This window comes from Triplophysa rosa, linkage group LG5 (genome assembly GCF_024868665.1).
Source record: "Triplophysa rosa linkage group LG5, Trosa_1v2, whole genome shotgun sequence".
Classification (NCBI taxonomy): Eukaryota; Metazoa; Chordata; class Actinopteri; order Cypriniformes; family Nemacheilidae; genus Triplophysa; species Triplophysa rosa.
The window spans coordinates 11,686,684-11,706,413 of record NC_079894.1 but is presented as its reverse complement, the minus strand read 5'-3'; the positions used below and the strand labels follow the sequence as shown (position 1 = coordinate 11,706,413).

The 19,730-nt window shown below is 37.0% G+C and overlaps 2 protein-coding genes across 2 annotated transcripts; one reads left to right on the top strand and one right to left on the bottom strand.

Annotated features, from left to right (window-relative positions):
* The first annotated feature begins 319 nt into the window (after positions 1-319).
* On the top strand, positions 320-10,395 carry abcd3b (ATP-binding cassette, sub-family D (ALD), member 3b). The gene is made up of 23 exons (XM_057333892.1): positions 320-593; positions 804-840; positions 920-1,018; positions 1,144-1,232; positions 1,618-1,687; positions 2,047-2,144; positions 2,261-2,384; positions 2,526-2,582; positions 2,674-2,816; positions 2,900-2,969; positions 3,046-3,115; positions 3,727-3,824; positions 4,220-4,311; positions 4,442-4,533; positions 4,654-4,723; positions 5,025-5,088; positions 5,190-5,267; positions 7,291-7,356; positions 7,465-7,554; positions 8,078-8,197; positions 8,287-8,391; positions 8,642-8,698; positions 8,797-10,395. Exons 1-20 carry the CDS (start codon positions 487-489, stop codon positions 8,126-8,128), a joined length of 1,665 nt encoding a protein of 554 aa, XP_057189875.1. The 5' UTR covers positions 320-486; the 3' UTR covers positions 8,129-8,197; positions 8,287-8,391; positions 8,642-8,698; positions 8,797-10,395.
* Positions 10,396-11,182: 787 nt separating this feature from the next.
* Positions 11,183-13,731, bottom strand: f3b (coagulation factor IIIb). Its single transcript, XM_057333900.1, has 6 exons — positions 13,577-13,731; positions 13,167-13,290; positions 12,863-13,059; positions 12,597-12,775; positions 12,345-12,513; positions 11,183-11,627 (listed from the first exon to the last, which is right to left on the bottom strand). The coding sequence occupies exons 1-6, from the start codon at positions 13,644-13,646 to the stop codon at positions 11,497-11,499; spliced, it is 870 nt and encodes a 289-aa protein (XP_057189883.1). The 5' UTR covers positions 13,647-13,731; the 3' UTR covers positions 11,183-11,496.
* Between the last annotated feature and the right edge of the window lie 5,999 nt (positions 13,732-19,730).

Below are 19,730 nucleotides of genomic sequence, written 5' to 3'. Positions count from 1 at the left end.
ATCGTGAAGTGAGACTGGGAAGGGGATTTCATTAAGTTAACGTTACATCACTGAGGATGCGGACTTGGATTAATAACTGTAAAAACATGTGCTCTATAAAGCTCCTTTTAATAAAGTAATAAACATTAAGATTAATTTTCAAGATTTGCAATACTATAAACCACTTTTGTTCAAAACATAAGAATAGAAAACATTACTACAAAAAATCGCACTAAAAACACTGTCAAATTAAAGCATAAATATTAGTTGGATGTAAACTGATCGCACCTTGGGAGAATGGCGTGACCTTGACGACGCCTTGTGGTTGATAGTGGCAGTACATGTGCGTATGTACATTCTTGTGTCATACTGCGCGAAGGTGTGTGTGATTGTGTACAGTATGCTTACATGGGTACCTATAGAAGCTTCACGGAGAGCGTGTCGTTTAAAACAAACGTAGCGTAGGTCCTTCATTGCCTGCCGTCGCTTCCTGGTTTCAAAGCGAACATGGCGGCTGTTAGTAAGTATCTGACAGCCGGCAATTCCTCCATCGCAGGTGCACTGCTGTTCGCCCTGTACGTTTTGAAACAACGACTGTCCTCGGACACGACTGGGTAAGATCATCTTATGTCTGTTAGTGTTGCTGTTTATTTTCTCGGGGTTGGATGTAACCTTTTCGACATTGAGACATCATTGACAGGGGGAGCAGGGCTGGTGGGTTATTCATTTATGCAAATGGTAAAGTGCTATCAGATACATTGACACCCAAGACGCATCCGAGGCTTACTGATTTCTTATTCTCATTCCCACGTGGGGATTTTTAGAGAGAATGGGACATCAAAACCCCTCCTTGACAATAATGTAAGTATTCTGTAGCGTAAATATTGAATGTCAGTATAAGCTCATGAGTGTAAACTGAAAAATCCAATGACATTTTCAGAAGGATGGGAAAACAGACAAGGCTGCTGTGGACAAGGTGTTCTTCATCCGCATTTGTCATATCATGAAAATCCTAGTGCCACAGACCATTTGCAAAGAAGTAAGTACTTGGTCAGTTGTTATGTATTTACTGTTATTTGGCACATGATCTAGGTAAACAAAAACAAAATGTTGTTATGACCGCTATTGATAAATGTGTATATAACTGGCTGTTTGTATTTACAGTCAGGATATTTGCTGCTTATTGCATTCATACTCATGGCTCGGACCTACTGTGATGTCTGGATGATCCATAATGGGACCATGATTGAGAGGTACAGTATGCAAGATCATCGATGATCCTTAATAATAGACACAAAAACGCATAATGTTTTGACTAACGTTTTATCCCCTTATTGTTTTGTGATCTTACATTGTTTCTTATCTTTTAGGAATGTGTCTGTATATTTAAATTAAACATATTTATCATACCTCAAATCAATCATGATCATAAATGTTTATATAAGAGGCATGTCCTCTATCTCAACCTTAACTTGTTAAATTTGTAGTCCAGTGCAGAGGACTGAGAGTAGTGCAATTTCTACTTCTTGTCGGTGCCAGTAAAACATGCTTGATCACTTCAATGTCGTCTGGCCTGTTTTCCTTGTGCCGTGTACTGACTGCAAGGACATAATAACTGTGTTTGTGTGTGGATTGCAGTGCAATTATTGGACGGTCGACAAGTGCTTTCAAAAGATGCTTGGTCAACTTTATCACAGTCATGCCTTTTGTGAGTGGATAAAACTATAGAGTTTCTTTGTCAAATTGTATTAGTCTGTTGAATCATATATTTCATCCCCAGCAAGATATACTAGTAGTAGTTTTGCTCTCCTTTAAAATCATTTACACATACAGGAATTGTTTAAATGTTGTTTAGTACGTTTCAAATGTTTTCCTACTCACAAAATATACAAAGCAGTTATTTAACACTTTCACTCATGAAATAAATGAATCATGTCTTACTAAAAAGTGATGGGTTTTATTGTTTAGACGAAATGAAACATGAACTGGTTGATTTTTCCCCCCTGCAGCCTTGTAAATATTTTCAATATTTCAATACTACACATTTTCATGGTTTGTATGTGACAGATATCACTAGTAAACAACTTCCTAAAGCTGGGACTCAATGAGCTGAAGCTTTGCTACAGAGTGAGACTTACCAATCACCTTTACAATGAATACTTGATGTAAGTTAAATTTAGATTATTTGCTCATTTGTGCTTCAATTCAGCCGTATGTTTCTTCTTTTGTTTTTTAAGCACATCCTTTTATAGCATGTTTTTAATACCATGTCTTACAATAGGGGGTTCACATACTACCAAATTGGCAATCTGGACAACCGCATTTCCAACCCTGACCAGCTGATAACTCGGGACGTGGAGAAGTTTTGTAACAGTGTGGTAGATCTTTATTCCAACATCAGCAAGGTAATGCTGGAGTGACATTCATTCTGTTACAGATCAACACATTATGTACATGTTCTCTCAAACTTAAAAAAAAAATGAGTACAAAAGTGCTCTACCTATTGTCAGTGTGAGAGTCCTCCTTTGTTTTCTCTTTTACCGCAGCCTTTGCTAGACATATTGATCTACGTCTTCAAACTGAACACATCCATCGGTGCTCTTGTAAGTGTCTCCTTTTAAAGAACTCCGTTACTATTTCAATGAACTATTTCAGATATTTCAAAAACTGTTGTAATTGCCTGCTTCTCTCTAGGGACCTGCGAGTTTGTTGGGCTATCTGGTTATGTCCAGTCTGTTCCTGACAAGACTGCGAAGGCCGATCGGTAAGATGACGGTAACCGAGCAGAGTTATGAGGGGGAGTACAGATACATTAACTCTCGCCTCATCACTAACAGGTATTTGTGAGTCTCTTTCTTGTGTCTCTTGTCTGTGTTCTTGAATTATTATTTTTTTTTAATTTTGCATTTCTTTTTTTCAGTGAAGAGATTGCATTCTACAATGGGAACAGGAGAGAAAGGCAAACCATTAATGCAATCTTCCAGAAACTGGTAAAGATATTTTCTTTATTAACTTGTTCACATACTTTGTGAGTGACGCTTTCAATGTGTCTTTGATGTTTTGTAGGTTGACCACTTGAGTCGTTTCATACACTTCCGTTTCTCAATGGGCGTCATGGACAGCATCATAGCCAAATGTGAGTAGAAGCGCTGCTAGATGGCAGCAGAATCCGCATAAAACATTTTCAAATGAAACAATCGCTTGGATATACATTCTAGTTTAAAAGTATTGTGTTATGATGTCTTCCCAAGAAGACCATTAGACAGCTGCAGCTCGTACAGAACGCTGCTGCCAGGATTCTGACTAGAACCAGAAAATCTGAGCATATTACACCAGTCCTCGGGTCCTTACACTGGCTTCCAGTTACTTTTAGGATTGATTTTAAAGTACTCTTACTCGTTTATAAATCACTTAATGGCGTAGGACCGAAATACATCGCAGATATGCTCACTGAATATAACAGACCACTTAGATCACTAGGATCACTGTGCTATGTCCTTACTGACTGCACTGTATTTCATGTATAATCATTTTATTCTTAACTGTTTTAATTCACTTTAAATCATTTTTAAAGTTTTTAAATTCCTTGTTTTTATTGTTGGGAATAATTTATTTTATATGGTTATTTTAATTATTTTTATGTAAAGCACTTTGAATTACCATTGTGTATGAAAATGTGCTGTTTAAATAAACTTGCCTTGCCTTTACAAAACTCTCATAAAAACACATTTTCTGATGGCTCTCCAGACATAGCAATGGGGGTGGGTTATCTGGTTATTAGCCGGCCATTCCTGGATGTCACAAATAAGCGGCATTGTAACAGCACGTATTCTGAGCGGCTTGAGGTAAGAAGTGACTGATATTCAAGTATTGCCTGATTTTTAGGAACATGTCTATGATGCACTAAAATGACAGTTAAATGCGGCCTCTATAGGCAGCTCATTAGGTTTTGGAACAGAGGTTAACTGAGCGTTTTAGAAAGCAATATCTTATAATAGCAGTTCACATTACAGTAAATCACAATTTTATCCCACATACTTTGATACAGCAGAGGTTTGCATTGCAAATTCTGCGTGAGCGAGAAAACCGATAATGTTTGGCATGCAAATGTTAATCTTTGAACTCTCCTGATGTAATTGTTCATCATTGTCTTGAAATTGGTTTATTGGGTTATTAAGGATTTCTTAAGAGAAGTGTTTACATTGAAGATAAAAGTTCCTCTGTTGTTTTTATGGTGCAGGATTACTACCAGAGTGGGCGGATGTTGATGAGTTTGGCACAGGCCCTGGGAAGGATCGTCCTGGCAGGCAGAGAGATGTCCAGATTGTCCGGGTGAGTGTTTTGCATACTTTGCTTGTTCTCATGCCATCTACTTCATCTCATCGGCTCCTTTGTTGTCTGTCTTTCATCTGCATGAGCACACATGTTTCTTTGGGGGTCTGACACTGAATCCATGTATTAGGTTCACTGCACGAATCACAGAAATTCAGGAAGTTCTCAAAGAGCTGAATTCAGGCAGATATGAACGGACCATGGTCTCGGCGCGAGCTAAAGGTTTGTACTTGCATGCATTACGTGTTTTATTGTTTCGTAAATGTTTTTATGCCATAAGAGATGGTGTTTTAAATTTGTGCAGAAATTGGTGCAGTTTTGATTTCTGGTTTTGTTTCACAGATACGACAGAAGAGAATGTCCCTCTAATCCCTGGGAGAGGAGAAATCCTCATAGCTGACAACATTATAAAGTAAGTTACCTGATTAAATAAAATGACTTTCTAGGTCGGCAGTCTTCGGGCAATAATGAAGCTAGTGTTCTCAAGGCAAGGGTGTCTAAGACTTGGCTGGGGCAAGTTGTCAGATGTATGTTTTTAAAAAAGTTTTTTTCACTAATAAATAAACCAATCCTTTTTGTACAAAGTATGATAACTATCTCATTTGGTTTTCCAGGAAGCAATTCTGAATACATTAAATGTATAGAACTAAAGACTATATGCCAGAGCATATCTTTCATATTCATCAGGTTAAGCTGTATCCTTTCATCCACAGGTTTGAACACATACCTTTAGCAACGCCCAATGGAGACATTCTCATCCGTGATTTATCATTTGAGGTAAATGTTTCCATAAGTTAACTATCCTAGTCTAAACTTGCCAGTCAATTCTGAAGCCAAGTCTTTGGTCTTCCATCTTCTTTTCTTTCATCCTTTCCTAGGTGTCATCAGGGACAAATGTGTTGGTCTGTGGTCCAAATGGCTGTGGAAAGAGTTCACTCTTTAGAGTACTAGGAGAGGTCAGCATTGTTATTCAGTAGATCTGTCAGGGCTCTAGAGTGTGACCTTATTTCTCAATGGTGCGACTAAGTAAAATCTGAGGTTGCACCGGTGCGACCAGCCTTTGAGGGAGAAAAAAAGTCTCCGCGACTCTGAAAGTCTCCCTGTGATTCAACAACAGACACACATTAGGCCCATATCGTGGTCTAAACCAATCAGAGATAGTGAAGGCCGTGGTCCAGATTTTCCTGTTAGTGTGTGTACCAGAAGTTGCGTTAACCGAAAATTCTCTGTCATTGACAAAAAATGTTTACCATTGACGTAAAAATCGGAAGGCCGTCCGTCCGTCATTTTGACGGATTACAATGAGGGCAATTTGTAACTCCCCGTTTCCCTTCATTAGAGCGTGATATGCTCGCGTTTTCACCCGTCATTGTTACTGACTAGACATAATGTGATGCGATCTGGGAAAGCCCGTCGGATGTCGTGCTGGGACGCGGGAAAGACAGTTCACCTATCGAAGTAAACCACATAACATGAAGAATGAAGGAGTATCAATGCACATTTCCGGCCAGTCCTGTGTAAACTACGGCATGCAAAGTTTTTTATACAATGTTTTCGTGAGATGACAGAGCTCCCCGTCTGCAGCACCGGGAGTTATCCGATCGCAAAACATACAAGGGATGATCAAAAGTCCAGACACTATGCACATGATAAAACAACGTAAAACCTGCTTCACTGCTTATTAGTTGTTGTCCGTAATGTTTGCTAGTTTCCTTGTGTAGTGATAATGGCAGAGCTCTCATTCTTTAAGTGTGCCCTGCACCATTTTCCTTACTTTCGTTTTATTCAAACGGTTTTGTACAGTATTTTTATAGACTTCAACACTAGGAAATGTTTTTTTATTAAATTGTTATTAGAGTAAGTCTTTTACCACTATAAAGTGACTTTTACTTGTGATACTGGACTGTTGTGCTTTTATTTTCATCACTTAACTTTAAACCCGTTTTCCTCCAAATTCCGTTCCTGAAAATAGCGCTTCAGCCGACCTCAGCCATAACTTTTGTTACATACACAAGGTATGAGCAAAATAAAAACTGATTTGGAAAGGGCTTGAATATGGTATCAAAAACTGTAATATATAAATTTGCACCATGTGTTGGGTTTTCCCAGATCGAATCACATATGAACATAAACCTTAAAACATTCAATACAAATGAATATAAACAACAACGGCTTTATTGGGCATTCAGTTGTATTAAAAATACAACAAGTTCCGAGACGCAAGTACAGCGTGATGACGTCACGAACATACTAATTACCACCTAAAGCCACCTTGCGCCATAGTGACGGGTAATAATAGATTATGACAGATTTTTTACGAGCCTGTCAATCAAAATGACGGACAATAAAAAAGTCTAGCGCAACCTCTGGTGTGTTCTTGTGAAAATGCGTGTGCTGCAGTCAGACAGAGAGGTGAGGAGCCTGTAGGCCCGTCAGTTAAACAGAGTGGATGTAGCGCGGATGATGAGAGAAGATGAAAAGAACGATTGACAACTTTTTCGTGAATAATGTTAAGTTAAGGCCTGATCCATCCGAAAATCATAAGCAATGCTCTGACAAGGAGCCATCAACCTCCCAGGTTATGTCAAGCCCTGGTCCATTTATCTTGAGATGTTTTAAGTTTCAGTTCAGTGAAGCACTTTAAGCACCAACACTTTTTCAGTAAGTTACCTTTCTTGTAGAATTGTGCTTCAAATAAAGAACTTTATGTTGACCAGATTGTTAGTTAATCATTTACAAGTCAATTTTGCCTATATGGACAGCGATTTAAAAAAAAAGTGAAGTGGTAAAACTGCGGTGTTAAATGTGATGCGGTCGAAAATTTGGGTGCACCTAACTTTTGTGCTGGTGCACCTAAGAAAAAAAGTTAGGCGCACCAGTGCAACCAGTGCAAAAAGTTGGTCTAGAGCCCTGCCTGTGTGAACTTCCGAAGCCTCCGTGATTTTCATTAATTTACATTGTTTTTTTGCTTAAACACAGCTGTGGCCTCTGTATGGAGGACGCCTCACGAAACCAGAGAGAGGAAAGCTGTTCTATGTTCCTCAGGTTTGATTTACTTTCACGCTAAAATCTTAAAGTATTTCCAGACGTGTGAATGAGAACATGTTCTGATGTGTTTTATTTGTTTTTATGTTTTGTTTTATTTTCCTTCAGAGGCCATACATGACCCTGGGTTCTCTAAGAGATCAGGTGATTTATCCAGACACACATGTAGACCAAATGAAGAAAGGAACATCTGATAAGGTATTTTTACTACTTTCTACTAGGAGCTGTTTTCCAGAAGCTGGAAACTCGACAGAAACCAAATCCACAATTCAATGTCGAATATGATGTTACTCACACACAAACATGAAATTATAAGTGAATGAAATGCTTAAGCAAAGCACATGTTGTACATTATATAATAGGCACGTAAAACACATTACAATGAGCTTTTCTGTTGACAATTTAACGCCTGCAAAACAAATGCTAGCACTGCATACTCCAATTTGGTTGCTAGTAAACTTTCTTGTTGATGATAAAACATCTGTAAAGCAAATGTTTGCATGGCAGTTAATTTCTTTATACAACATGTCAGGCAATGGAATTCTGTTATTGGAATTCCTATCACAGATATTAGGTAGAAATATTCACATTGGATAGAATGCAGCATTAACAACCAGAACAATTGCATTTTAAATTTTTATTTAGGAATAAAACATTAAATATTGTTTGGGAAAGGTGCAGCCATGCATACAAAAGTATTATATATAATGTGACTGGTCAGGTGCTGAGGGAATACCTGGACAATGTCCAGCTGGGACATATTTTGGACTGAGAAGGCAGCTGGGAAAGTGTGCAAGACTGGATGGATGTTCTCAGCGGAGGAGAGAAGCAGAGGATGGCTGTAAGCTCTGAACCTTGTCAACCTGACACATTGATGTCTTTAGGTTAGTGTAGATCTTAACAAGAGTTTTTATTTATTTAATTGTACAGATGGCTCGTTTGTTTTACCACAAGCCACAGTTTGCGATTCTGGATGAGTGCACCAGTGCTGTGAGCGTTGATGTGGAGGACTTCATCTACAGCCACTGCCGGAAGGTAACCAGACTTTTTTTCTTCTCAATGAATTCAAAAACATTAGTTTTAAAGAACAATTGCAAGCAAATACAAACAACTGGATTAGTAACATGCTGTACAGTAGGGACTCAACAGATGTTCACCAGCTCCATTTTATTTGTCAAAAGTGAGAATGTCAAGAATGTAATCTCTGCTCCAATGGGAGTTTATGAAAAAACTGCTCAATATGTTTCTCTGAGCTTCGCTGGATTCTTCTTTTGCATCTGTTTAGGTTGGCATCACGCTGTTCACAGTCTCCCATAGGAAGTCACTATGGAAACACCACGAGGTAGAACTTTGCCTTCTGTCTTTTATCGTAAGGTTTCCACAATGTATTACAATCTTTAAGTAATGTGTGAAAACACTGTTTATTTCTATGTTTTCCAGTATTACTTGCACATGGACGGCAGAGGCAACTACAAGTTTAAACCAATAACAAAGGAAACGGTGGAGTTTGGCTCATAATAATGACATGGGGTCTTATTCATGAAAACAATTCTGTGTACATTACTGATTAAATTTTGCTCATGTAAATTGTTACACTGAATTGAATTTTATATCAGAATGTTTTTATGAAGGAGGTCCATTTCGCTAGATGTTTGGACCTGAAGCAATATCATTCTGTGATTCTTAACCCTCTACATATATACAATACATTGTGTTACAACTTCTTTTCCTCATTTCAGGGAAAGGATTGAAACTCTTATGGATAAAATGTCTCTCAGGGAGATGTTCAAGTACTGTGCATTATCTGAAAAGATATGTGTATAAAGCTAAGATTGGGTTTGATATATTTAAGAATCAAGCATTTGTAATGTAAAAGTAGTGTTTTTATTGGTCCTCGATTTGACGACATGAACTAGAATATTGAAATGACGCTTAAATTTTATCATCACTGGGTTTTTTTATTCGAAATTGTCCATAACATACTGCTGTGTGCCACTTGTATAGTTAGCTATGTGGAAACTGTATTATTTAAGTCTGCTTATTTATGTCATGCAAAATTAATTAGGATATAAATAAGCATGAATGCCTGTAAACTAGATATTTATATTTGCGCATACACGGTGCCTTACAAAAGCAGACCAGAATTAGCAAAATTACAAAACTTACATGTGTGAAATTTTTGTTTAAAGCACACCAAATGACTTGACATGTACTGTGCATACAGTGTGCACAATTCAGGGCTTAATGTATCTCCGGCTTGCGGCGTTTGACTGCGAAAAAAATATTTACATTTAAAAATATTACATTTAAAAAGCTTATTGATATCAGTTCGAGTTCATAAGTTCGCCTACCAATGGTATGAGAGGAACACGGCTATCACCCTCAACCAAACAACATTACTAGCCAATCAGAATTAAAATGGGGCGGGTCTTGGTTTCCGGAGTGGAGACGGCACGTTGGAGAGTACGTTAGTCGGCAGGATCGAGAGTACGTTTATAAAGCCTAAGCGGGGGCAGCTTTTAAGTCCATTATGACAAATATGACATGCACAAATTGGATCTTTATGACTGTGACATAAATATCGATAACTTTGTGTTGTTTCGGCAAATCATCTAATCAGACCTCCACTTCTGCGCGCGACGCGCGCGCTAACTGCGATTGAGATATCGAGGATCGATTTCTAAAGCATCTAAATCGTTTTCGAACTTTTTCACAGCTTATTGCACCCATCTCACAGAGTTAAGTCATAAACATGGTCGTTTTTGTCTGAAGTCAGCGTAAAAAGATGAGAAAGAAAACGGATGTCAATACATTAGTGACAGCAGCCTCCTGCTATTCTATGTGGTTTAAATGACTCAATCAAATGGAAAGAGAAGCACTCACTGCTGACTCCGTAACCTTTGTAGCTTTAATAGGAATTTATATTGTTTTCGTTTCACAGTTTGTAGTGCAAAATTTGCCAGTAGGAGTTTAAAAATGGAAAATAAATCTGCCTCCACTGATCATTATTAAAAAATAAATAAACAAGCTCAAAAAGGTGATCACTTTAGCTTTTTTGAGTGCTCATTTATGCTAACCTGCTTTGACCAACTGTGATCTCATTACTATGTGTTGTGGATGTGACTTGTGCCATATCATCACCATTAATACCTATGAAACTAATGATTAAATTACTACTAGAGCACAAAATAGTTAGTTAGTACTAGAGTACAAAATTCATCATAGATCTGGTCACTTTATTTTGCTCTCAAAATACCACCATCGATAGGCCAAAAAATGTGAGTCTTGTTTGTTTTCTTTTTAAAAAGTAGGATTTTTATTATGATTAATTTGGTATGTTATGCTATGTTTTTATATACCATAATTGCATAAAAATATGGTTTTGTGGGTTATAATTATGCCCCCACTTCTTTCGAGTCATTCTGTGATCCATACACATACCATCAAAGTTTACGTCTGTCTGAGAAGCTCAAAAATGACATGTTACTAGTTAGTTTCAAGGGAAATAATGTTTAAATAATGTTCTTTTTTGTTTGACAAATAACCCTGGCTGCGTATGTGTCTACTCTCGCAACCCTGCAAAACGAAAGTTCAGGCTAAGGATTTTTTTTGCTTTTTGCATTCAGTCCAAGTTTGAGCCTAGTGCACAAAGTTAACCACAAGGGTGAGCTACTGAGATAGTCTACTGTAAGGAGAATACTGGACTTTTGCTTTGCTTGAAAGAAATACCTCTCTGTTGCACAATGTGAGTGAACTCCCAACCCCAAGGATTTTTGTTTTACCAAACAACCAAAAAAGGAAGCATTACATTACCCTGAATAAAGTATGATCATTTATTTGCTGTAGCTAGTAAATCCCAGTGAAATAATTTACATAAAAAATAGATATTAGAACATTAAATATTTCCCTCTATACATATAAAACCTCAATAAACATATAGCAGCTAATAAAGAAAATAAATATTCTAAACATTCATGATCCAAAAATGGTCCGATATGTACGCATCATGTAGTGTTTCACAGAAACCAGTCTAACATAGTAGACACCCAAATGTCCATCCCAGCATAATAAGAATTAATACAGTCCAGCTGTATGTCCCATTCTGAGGTCAATCTGTATATTATATTTCTCTATGGTAGTCTAGACCACTGTGATTTCCTTAGCAGCCAATCGTTTTGCATGCTTGCAGCACAACACTATCAAAACAATTAAAGCAATCACCAAAAGCAGTATAATGAGAGCTGCTCCTCCAATGACTATCAACCCATATTCTGAAACAAAGAGAAAAAAGTCATTATTACAAAACAGTTTATAACTAGTATCAATAAATGATCCTTATGTGAAAGCTTAGCTGTGTGGTAGACATCATGCAGTTTGTTATTTTATAAACTCAGCATTTATAGGATTACAGTTCTAGGGTTTGTGCTAGTTTCTTCGAACTATTGCGAGTTTGAGAACTCCAGGTGCAGACACAGAAGTTTCCACACAACTAAATGGAGTCACATTTCAGCTGTGCTTTCCTGGTCAGCATCTGACTAACGCTCATCTCTCCTACCACTGTTAACTGACCCCGATCTGGCCTCTTTACACATAACAACCATCCTGTTTCCATAACACTGTCGTTCTAGACGACCAAGTCTTGTTTAAAAACTACATTTTTATAAGGCTAGATTACTCTACATTTTCAAATCTAAACAAGATGCTGAAAAGTAAAATACTAAGTATCACACACTTGCAGAAATTGGTTCTGCAAGTATCACACACTTGCAGAAATTGGTTCCCCCCACAACCTGCAGACTGGCGCATGAAAGCTAGCACTGTCACACCCCAACTACAAATCGGGGCAGAATCCATGAGTAATGTAATCCACTATTCAGTCCCCTGCCTCTTGTGTTTTCTGACTGCAGGAATAAAGTTAGACCTACAACACTGGTAATAGTTGGAAGACAAAAGGAAAGTTCTGAAGAAAGTATTGATCTGTGACTTGCCTTGAAACAAAGTCTTGTGCTCCTGTGGGGAGCACTTGGGTAGGCTCCACTTGCCAACTTGTTTGTCTCCTTTACGGGAGGGGATGTATGCCGCCACACTAAAGCAGTAACTCTGATTTTCATCTAGTCTACTATACTCCATTTTATTTTCATCCACGATTTGTACTTTCTGTAAACAAATAAAGCAAAATGAGGACTGGAACTTTATAAGAGACGTATGGCATGCAATCTTTAATAGTACAGTATACTCACTTTTCCTGTGCTTCCAGCTTTGTTGTACGAAATCTTGTACTTGAGATTTTTCTTAAAGATTTCACGGATGTTCTGAGGTTTGCCATCTTTGACCAGAGCTGTGACTGGGTCTTGTATGATGAGCATAATCTTCTTGTCTTCATTCACCATCAACTTGAAATCAGGTCTTCCAATCAAAGCTACAGAATGAGATAAAGGTTAGAGCAGTTTGTTTTGCTTTAGAAAACACCACACTCATTGTTAAGAATGTAGAGTACAACACTCACTGTCATTATATGGACAGAATGTCTTTGATCTGGTAAAGGGAAGCTCCTCGTGATCAGTTGTCATGCCAGGTAAGGGTTCTGAAAGCACCTCGGCAGTATAAACCCCCTTTAAGTCTCCTTTAAATTCATTGGTCAGGTCACATTCGGTTTCGGTGCTTCTAATGCAGTGAGGGTTTCTCTGTCTGTTCTTACCAACTCTGTAGTCAAAATGGGAGATGTTGGTTAAATTTACAATCAAACATTTTAAAGTGCATTACTTCATGTCAATTATAATTGATACGAAATACCTGCAAGTAGGTATTACCTGAAAAATTCAACAGTATATGTGTAGTTGACAGGTTTAGGCCCCCATGTTAAAATTGTTTTGAAATTGTAAGATGACCAGAATACATCTGTTGCTTTAGGAAGCGCGTCCACTGTTACTGATGCTGAATAGTACATACGACAGTCATATTAATACAGTACAGGACAGTGTGAGATTCATTTGCTTTTTCTACAAATATACACATTTCGAGTTCAGGTTATTGTTAAACTAGGCTAGACTGTACTACACAATAAACCCGAATTGTCAGTAGTACAACAATACAGTGGGAAAGTGGTTAACTTATACTACAATACACTATAAATCGTCATGTTTGTTTCCCGCAGTAATATGATAAATAACTTGTTCACATTCATGTTAAGGTGTTAATTTATCTAAAACCAAACTCTTACCTGGGGATCCTTTAACGAACGTAAGACAGGCAAGAAAAAGTGCACGAAACATAGTGACCTTGCTTTCCATCGTTTGCGACAGTAAATAATCAGATTAAAGTATAAAACTCCCAATGGATGCTCCTCTAAGTGCGTTCATCAACTTCAACAGCAGACGGCTACATTTATAAAGAGTGCGGCCGTGGCTGCGCGTGCGGACGCCATGAGTCATCTCATCGTAGATTGCTCCTCCCACTTTTCTTAACTGTGGGATTTTGTCACTGGCTGGGCATCTCTCGAAACGCGCGCTTTATGACCATATATGGTTATCCGGGTACCGGGTTTAATGCCAATGATCGAACAATCCAAGCACGTACTCCGCCTGACAAACATGAATAGACGCTTTGTTACAGTTTATAGTCTCTCATTCTATTGTATCATTTACCCCTTAAGGATCATTTGTGTTGTTTTATCTACATGTATACTGTATTAAAATACAGTAAATAAATTCGTATTAACAGCTAATTTTATAAGCATCTATACATCTAGGATCTAAAAGCAACTTTACATTTGCATCTGACCCTATAAACACTAAAAAATATTTTTACATGGTGGTACATATTATGCAAATCATAATGCAGCACTACAGCCTCGATTTAGGAAGCTTTTTCAATTAGTCAAATGTTCCACTCTTGTGCCATCTTGAGGGAATGGTTTACGCGGATGATGTAATTGTGGCAAAGCTTAATACAAACTTACTATGACTAGTATTAATCACTTTTCTGTACTTGCTCGTGTCTCTTATTTCATTTGCAATTTGCCAACAATGACCCTAATAATGAGTTATTCTCCAACTTGAGTGAACAAATAGCCATTTATTTAAACTGACACTGTGGAAGCCTGCCAAACTAAACAAGGAAAGAATTGCTGTGAAAAACAATAGTTTCAAAATTCCTGATTTTCAAGCCCATCAACAGTATTTTTGTAGATGGGCAATTCTGTGAAAATGTCAACCTGAAAAAAATTAAGAAAGGCTTTTACTAACAGCACAGATTTTTACATTTGGTGGTTCAAATGCCCATGTGATGTCTCTATTTAAGTTTTTAAAGCATCTGTTTTATTTTTAGTGCATGGTTTTTCATAGCCAGGTAAGTGCCATTTTCAGGACTGTCGCATCCATAACGGTCCATATTCCTCATAAACGGGCACATGAAAATTAAAATAGTCACTATTTTATGTTCTATGAAGAGGCATCCCTGCTCCATTTGTTAGGTATCGTTGCTTCTGGTTTCGTGCATTTTAATCCATTGAAATCCTACAAAGTTTGTTGTCTCCTAAAAACATGCCCTTTTTTGTCAGATCCATAACGCATGTTTATTTCCCCTTTTTTAAATAGTAAACTTGTGCACAGACTGTCATTTTTCTAATGTTTAAACTCTATCAACAATTGAGAGTTTAGTAAAACTGACTGACTGTTTAGAGGGAACAGATGACAGATGAGATCATTTTGGCTACAGCAAAACTATTATAAACCTTAGTTAAGAAAAAGCTGTTGTTGGCCATTAAAACATGTTAAAAGCTCATTGTAGTCACGATTATGGTATTTTTATACGGTCAACTCTTAGCCTTAACAAAAACAATCATTTTGTTTACTCTGTTCTGAGCTCTCATTCATTAAGAGTTATTTGGTGGCTAAAAAACAGCGATAAATAATAAATAAAGGAGGGCGGCATAGACTTCGTAATAGTTTATGTGACCTGAATTAAAATGTTTACTGTATAAATTGCAGTGTCATTTCATTAACAGATAAACACTTGACTTACTTAAAACAGTTTGAGTAATTTTGGAATTTGCTTCCTGTGGTTGTTTAATTGTAATTTAAGTGGAAGTCTGGGTATTTTTATAGTGTTTGTGTAACATGACATTGGTGAAACCTAAGGTTTGATAGTCACGCACTAGTGAGATTATGACAGTCTATGAACATGACAAAGGAATTGATATTTTCAGGAACATGGTTAACAGGACGTCGGTGGGCTTCATTGTGGGTTCACAAGACTGAAGTCAGACTTTAGTTAATTGCAACACAGCGGGTGTCAAGATTATATTCTCATGATCTGCTGTGGTACATTGGCAGTTCCCCTTAGTGGATAGTTGTTGTCGTCATCATCACAAGTTTAGTCAACTTTTAGTGTCACAGATGATACAGATGAAAGTGATACAGAATGCCTGATCACATTTATGATTAATGCCATGCTTCATTTTTTCCCACGGTTACTTATTGTTACCTATGAAAATCTCATAATGCTCTTAATGAATGTTAGAGCTGGGAAGTAGTTGGTATTGCAAATGTCTGTTCATTCAGTACTTAAAGGGGATTTTGACGTGTTGGTCATGCTGACAAATTAGTTTAATCTAAATCTCAAATATAATCATTGCTGATAAGGGAAATCTATAGATAAAAATGTAAAAATGTTCATCTAAGCATTTCTTAATATTTCGTTGATGGATATGCACCCTGAGTCTAGGAGAACTCATGAATGATTTTAATTCAGAAATCGTCAGAATAGAACAGATATAAAGGAACTGTTTAGCCAGAATGATGCAACAGATGATTGTTAAACTACAAACACAATGGAAATTGCAGTTCCTTTTAATGTGGTGCTTCACATTTTCCTAATTAATGAGGAACTAGCACTGAGCAAAAATTAAAATAAATTATGAAATAACATCCAAATTTAACTTTCTAGTCATCACGCCATAGAACATTTGGGCAGAATAACATAAAACATAGATTTACTTGTTTCTGGATTTCTGAAAAATCTAGATTTAAAAATAAATAATGTAAAAGCTAAGTGTTTCATTTCTGTAGACAGACATATGGCAGAAGTGTGCTGTGCTATTTCCATGACAACTGTTTTCAAAATCTGGTCTCAATTATTTGGAAGGAGTATGAATACCAACCTTTAAGGGCAGTCTGACTTTGACTTCCACTTTTGGTTATGGGTCTCATATAAACAAACCATATGATGTTGTGAGAATAAGGCACACTAGCAAAGAATAATGTTATTCTAGTGTACTATTATGCATTTCTGTTTATACCTTGTATAATTTTTGTGTCTTCTTGTAGTATTGCTGTTACAGATTTCTTCACACAAGTGTACAGTAAACAGTATACATTTTTAATAGAAACATTGATTCCACAATAATACAATGCTAAGCTCAATTTTTTAGTAAGATACATTTTTTGTTTAGTTTAAACAAAAATATACACACAGTTCCAATGCAGACAGTGCCAATGCTACAGTGGACTGTGCGACTGAATTGTCCTGGCTGGTGGTCCTTTCCTGTACCTTTTTCTCATAAACATTTGCATACAATTTAATTTGTCATTATAAATTTACACAATAAAATGAATCTCATTTAGTATGGTTCTGTATCTGACGCTTACCTACTTTAATTTAAGCTACTCAAGCTATTAAGTTAATATGACAATGTGAAATCCCCAATGTTCACCAAAAACCAATATCACATTAAATTCCACTTTGAAAAATACATGTACATGTTCCAGGGCTTTCAAATCAACCCTAATGAATTCCTATGAAGTATTCCTATTATTTATACTAAGGGATTTAAACCAATCCCAAAAACACATGACTCCCTGCATGGCAACAACACCCCATCATGATGACCACAAATAGCTACCTCTCACAATATCTTCACAATCTATTTTATCCTCATACTGTGCTGTATCAGACTAGAGGAAAACCACATTAAAGAAGGTCGTCATACCCACAGTTTGCCTGAAGCTATGTGACCAATCCTAAAACTTACCAGAAGAAAATATCATGGGAGATGAGAATAAGCAACAGCCAACTCCCAGATTTCACAAATGAGTCTTTCATTCCATAAAATGCTCTTGATTTTTTTTGTTTAATCTTAACAACTGTGTCAAATGTACATAGGTGAATACAGCACACAATATAACTAACAAAGATGTCTGTGTTGCAACTGTGAATGGTATATCAAAGTTCAGACCTCTCTGTTGACCTCTCAGATTTTATGTCATAATATGATGAAACATTGTGGCTTGATTCTAAATTGGTTAACAGCTTTTGTTTCCTTCTATGAGATTCTCTGACTAATGCATTACTTGGTAACTCTAAGCTTTTGTGTCTGATAAATGTTTCAGATCTGTGGTAATAACCAGTCAAATTCTGACTAAATGCTATTTTTAAGAACTTAACTTTTCAACTCGTAAAGTTCCTCTTTTTCCACTAGTGTCTTATTGCCTGCTGACACATGTCAAATATTGCAACCGAGTTTCATCCTTAACAGATAAATAACAAGATCCTGATTTATATTGTTTTATTTTATGCTGTGACCGAGTCAAATTTGGTTAGACAACTCTCACATGAGAAAATTGTATATGCTATAACACCCCGCTATGCTGAGGAATTTAACTGTGGAGAGGGGAAACTAAACCCCAGCCCCCACAACTTTCAAAATCCCAGATGTATCCCAGACTCCAAAAAGTCGGCCACTTATCCAATATAAACACGCATCAGCATGTACATGAGAATAATGATTCGATCTAATACAAAAGATCTAAAAATTACGATCTCCATTCCTGGTTTAGGTCTGTACAGGTTGAGAAGTCATTATAGTAACCAATGAGACTCCATTCTAGATTACAGGAAACTAAACATTGAGCAATAGTTCAAATTCAGAGACACTGAGCAGCTGTCTGTCCTATCCTGTCTCCAGGATATTAGTGATCATATCTGTCAACAGTGTCGGCCTGATATCTACAATGTGTCTTTCCTCTACAGGGAGATAGTCTGCTAAATGATGTGTAGGTGTGAAAATCTGCTTGGACAATATGCCATTATTCTGGCTCAGGATGCTGTAATGTGATGAATTTGTATGCTTAAGTAGACAGTATCTATTTAAAACAGCAGAGAAATGGCTGATTTAAAGGAAAGAATATATATATATATATATATACAGTATTTAGCTCTTCCAGGCTGGTGAGTTTGGTCTGTTGGCTGGTTTTGGAGGGGTCTTGAGTATTTTTCAACTAGCCTTCCGACTAACCCACATGAGGACCACCTTGGTTAGGCTGGATGAATAAAACTACTGTAGACCATCTTTACCAGGCTTAAAATCGGTGTAAAGCAGTAAAGACCAGCAAACAAGCTTAAGCAGGTCTACGTTGTTTTACTCAGCAAGAATATGAGTAAAATATAAATAATTGAGTGTGTGTTGTTAACCTAATGCTACAGTATATTTTCTCTAACAGGCTTGTTCTGATTAATTCTCTATTTAAAATAAATGTGATGTCATATGAAAAAATGTAACTACAAATATTTATTTATGGTATAGAAATGAAACTACACAATCTTTAAGTCATTAAGCTATTGACCTCCTGATAAAACATTGTTTGTGAACAGATGACTATAAAAATAGTTTATATAGTTATCGACAACCAGCCTGCCAGTAATTTCAGCTCCACACCCTTCGTGATAAATAATCACAGTGTGTGCTTCCAAGAAGCCACAAACAAAAAAGAAAAAGAAACACTGATTCCTTTTCAATAGTCCAGACTTAATTATTTAATGGTTTGTTTAACATACACATAAAGTGCGCCCTTTTTAATGTAGCGCAATGAAAACATCTATCCTACATAGCTTAATGAAAACCTTATAACAAAATAAAGACATAAAAAGTCCCTCTCTGAGATTCCCATGCTCTCATGTACATCCATCACACCCCTGCAGACTGGGAATCGTTCCCATTTCACTATTGATGTGTCTACTCAAGGGACTGATCTTTTAATAGGATAATGCAGAGCATTCAGGGTAGAGACACTTTTTGATTTTTCCCATTTCATCTCATAACCAGCTAACTGTTCTCGGGGTGGTTAGGCAAGAAGGGGAGTCACTGATGAATGTAGATGATAAACAGAAAAACACACTTTAATGGTGCAGCCTCCACATTGCTCTGCATTCCACCCTGGCTCAAGCTTGGCTCTGAGACAGATACTGCAGAGCTATAGTGAAACTGCCCAGTGTACCAAACTAAAACCACTTATTCACTGATGATGAGACACATGAGTATACAACAAGGAGGATGTTTTGCAGTTTGTAATGTCTTATTGCGTGAAAAATCAGCAGCA

Excerpts from the sequence above, each read along its gene's own strand:
- abcd3b (XM_057333892.1), top strand. The coding sequence starts at position 487 with ATGGCGGCTGTTAGTAAGTATCTGACAGCCGGCAATTCCTCCATCGCA. Across the intron at positions 1,019-1,143 it reads CACAGACCATTTGCAAAGAA|TCAGGATATTTGCTGCTTAT; the intron begins GTAAGTACTTGG and ends TTGTATTTACAG. Across the intron at positions 7,357-7,464 it reads AGCTGTTCTATGTTCCTCAG|AGGCCATACATGACCCTGGG; the intron begins GTTTGATTTACT and ends ATTTTCCTTCAG.
- f3b (XM_057333900.1), bottom strand. The coding sequence starts at position 13,646 with ATGGAAAGCAAGGTCACTATGTTTCGTGCACTTTTTCTTGCCTGTCTT. Across the intron at positions 13,291-13,576 it reads GTTCGTTAAAGGATCCCCAG|CATCAGTAACAGTGGACGCG; the intron begins GTAAGAGTTTGG and ends TGTACTATTCAG. Across the intron at positions 12,776-12,862 it reads ATTCTGTCCATATAATGACA|CTTTGATTGGAAGACCTGAT; the intron begins GTGAGTGTTGTA and ends CTCATTCTGTAG.